This window comes from Salvelinus namaycush, unplaced genomic scaffold, assembly GCF_016432855.1.
Source record: "Salvelinus namaycush isolate Seneca unplaced genomic scaffold, SaNama_1.0 Scaffold1494, whole genome shotgun sequence".
In the NCBI taxonomy this organism is placed as follows: Eukaryota; Metazoa; Chordata; class Actinopteri; order Salmoniformes; family Salmonidae; genus Salvelinus; species Salvelinus namaycush.
The window spans coordinates 17,763-20,795 of NW_024058224.1; the positions used below are offsets into that span (position 1 = coordinate 17,763).

A 3,033-nucleotide genomic window follows, 5' to 3' on the forward strand; every position below is an offset into this window, starting at 1 on the left:
GTTTAAGAAATGTTTCAGCACAAAATGCACAGGTTTACATTGGTCATTGAAGTTGATTTGGCAGTTGGAGGAAAACAGCACGGCCCGATAAATGTCCCAGAAGCCTTGTAGATCTTCTGGTTCCCCAGGAAGATATCCGGCAAGACAAACCATCAGTACCAGCATTCTAGTTCCCAGTCATGTGTGCATGAACATATACAACACTCACATTCAGTAACAGGTGTAAGCCACATCCAAGTACTTATAGGTTCCGACACAGGGGTCGCCGAACACGGAGTTGGATACCTTGACGATACACTGGCGCTCTCCGTCACACCTGTGTAAACAGGTAGAGGTTAACATCACAGCCAATGAGTGCCTACAGGTAAATGCACACTAAAGGTTTCAGTACCTTTCTGCCATTGTCCTGGTGGTGGATGGGCTGAGGCAGTTGGTGTTTTTGAGTTGTTTATGTGGGCGCCCAATGGAACACACATCGTGTTGACGACGACCATAGTTGGCACGCTGAATATGGATCTCACCACGATCTGAGGAAGAGAACGAAGAAAAGGATTACCAAATCTGGGTGTTTGTGTGGGTTAGTGACTAACATACATCACCACATGAATACACCGTACGGTAGTGTTGACCAGCTTACCACATAGTAGTTGAGAATCAGAGCCTTCACATATGATGCTGCTTACTGCAAGGACAACACAGGAGTTACACCACACAAATTAAGACACACATTAGCCTGGTGAAATGTTAGTGATGGGCACTAATAGGGAATGTTGATTTCAGGTGCATTTTAAACATGTTGGCATGAACTAAAGTATAAAAAGTTAGGCTCGTCATCTTCCACAGTTACCTTGTAGTTTCACTTCCTTATGAACAGTTCTCAAAATGCTAACATTTTAATTAAGCAAACTGGCTGGCTATACCCAAGAAGGTGAAGCAGGGCGACCCGCTACACCAAATCTGTATTTCTATGCCGTTTGTGCCATCTGTCAGATTAGCTATAAACCCTACAAATCAGTAGGAATTGCACTAGCTAGTTACCGTTCACTGAAACATATTCAGTGGTAAACCAGATTAAGTGTGCACAACCATCAAATAAGCTTGAGACACTTCCCTTCCATGTTCTTGCTAGCTAATTGAGCGAGATATGTACATATAACAAGGTGCAGAAGCATATGAGACAAGTCGAAAAGGTTACTGCAAAAAGGGTCAATGCAGATGGTCGGGGTAGTCATTCAGCAGTTTTATGGCTTGGGGGAAGTAGAAGCCATTCAGGGTCCTGTTGGTTCCAGACTTGGTGCACCCGTACCATTTGTTATGGAGTATCAGAGGCCAGTATGACTTGGGTGGCTCGAGTCTGTATGTAGGGCCTTCAGACACACGTGGTGTCGAGATCCTGATGGCAGGGAGCCCAGCCTGAGTGATGTACTGGGCCGTACACACTACCCTCTGTAGCACCTTGCAGTCAGATGCCATACCTAGTGGTGATGCAGCCAGTCAAAAAGCTCTCAATGGTGCAGCTGTAGAATTGAGGATCGGAGGGCTGATACCAAATATTTCTAGCCTCCTGGTTGGGAGGGGCTCGGCCCTCCGTTTCCTGTAGTCCATAATCAGTTCCTTTGTCATCTTGGCACCACACTTCCAGGTCCCTGACCTCCCTATAGGCTACGCTAACTAAAGTTGTTGCCGGCTACATTTTTCAATAACCACAGCTTGTTGGCTAGCTAGGGTTAGTTAGCAGGTGAGGGTGGTTTACACGTTGAGAAACCCATGCACGTATGAAACGTTGTGGCCATAAGACTGCATTTAATAAAACGTAGTTAGCAAGCTGGTACCATAGGGGAACCAACCCATTCTATTCCTTTTCTAGCTATCAGCAGAGTGCACTATTTTACAAAAGAGTAAAGTGGGTAGGAGTATTAAACAATATCCCAACATGCCACAGTCATACCGATAGTACGTTGAATCTAATTCTGTATATTGGTGCCCACCACTAAGTGTTATTAGCACACATTGAGAGACTGACTTGTTTCTTGCTGTTGGACACAGGAGTATTTGATGTCCAGGTACTTGTAAGTCCCGACACAGGGGTCTCCAAAAACGAAATTGGATGCCGGCACAACACACTCGCTCTTCCCACCGCATCTGTGTGTTTCAAAGACAGGTAGAGGTCATGAGTTCCTTTCTGCCATCTTGCTGGTTAACACTAGTCAAGGAGTTCCTACAGGTAAACAGCACAGGTTCCAGTACCTTTCTGCCATCTTGCTGGTGGTGGATTGGCTGAGGCAGTTGGTGTCGGTGAGTTGGTTATCGGGGCGCCCAATGGAACACACATCGTGTTGACGACGACCATAGTTGGCACGCTTGATTTGAATCTTACCTCCATCTGAGGGAGATGGGGAAGAGAGACAATGAAAAGGAGAAAGGTGAGGGACAAAGGAGAGCCAAGTCTGGGTCTCTATGGTGTGGGCTAGTGACCCTAATCTACAGTAGAAACTATCATAGGTGGTCGGTGAGTATACTGTAGGGTTGACTAGCTTACCACATTGCAGTAAAGCATCAGAGCCTTCACACGTGATGCTAATTGCTGCCAGGACAAATAAACAGGAATTACACACCACTCACATTAGCTTGGTTAAGTAGTATCATCATTATTACATACAGTACCTCCATCCGTTAGTGTACAGCAAGCTGCAGCCAGCACTGAAACAACATCACACAGCTAGTTCAGCAACATATGCACTTGGACCATGAAGCTAGAATTCAGCATTGGTCTCTATACTCAAGCATTTCAGTTATACTAAGTGTATTATAGTCAAGTTGAGCATTTGGTCTCTTATTCCAGGCACAAAATGTGACATTTGTTATATGACTTTGTTTTGAATACTTTTTTGCCCAATAGGAACTGAATGTCCCTCAAATCATATGACATTCTTCTATTACTAACATTTGGTCATATATATTTAAATTCTAATCTGCATCAGATACAGATTTTGTATACTCACATGTGACCACCGTCAGTCTGAACATGCGCAT

The 3,033-nt window shown here is 44.6% G+C and overlaps 1 protein-coding gene across 1 annotated transcript; it reads right to left on the bottom strand.

Moving 5' to 3' along the window:
* Positions 1–210: 210 nt before the first annotated feature.
* Positions 211–3,033, bottom strand: LOC120036869 (L-rhamnose-binding lectin CSL3-like). The gene is made up of 8 exons (XM_038983164.1): positions 3,003–3,033; positions 2,665–2,700; positions 2,540–2,584; positions 2,248–2,383; positions 2,024–2,142; positions 638–682; positions 392–527; positions 211–316 (listed from the first exon to the last, which is right to left on the bottom strand). Exons 1-8 carry the CDS (start codon positions 3,031–3,033, stop codon positions 211–213), a joined length of 654 nt encoding a protein of 217 aa, XP_038839092.1.

Coding starts and splice junctions, on each gene's coding strand:
- LOC120036869 (XM_038983164.1), bottom strand. CDS start 3,033: ATGCGCATGTTCAGACTGACGGTGGTCACAT. Junction 683..2,023: donor TGTCCAACAGCAAGAAACAA/GTCAGTCTCTCA, acceptor TTGTCCTTGCAG/TAAGCAGCATCATATGTGAA. Junction 528..637: donor TGATTCTCAACTACTATGTG/GTAAGCTGGTCA, acceptor TCTCTTCCTCAG/ATCGTGGTGAGATCCATATT.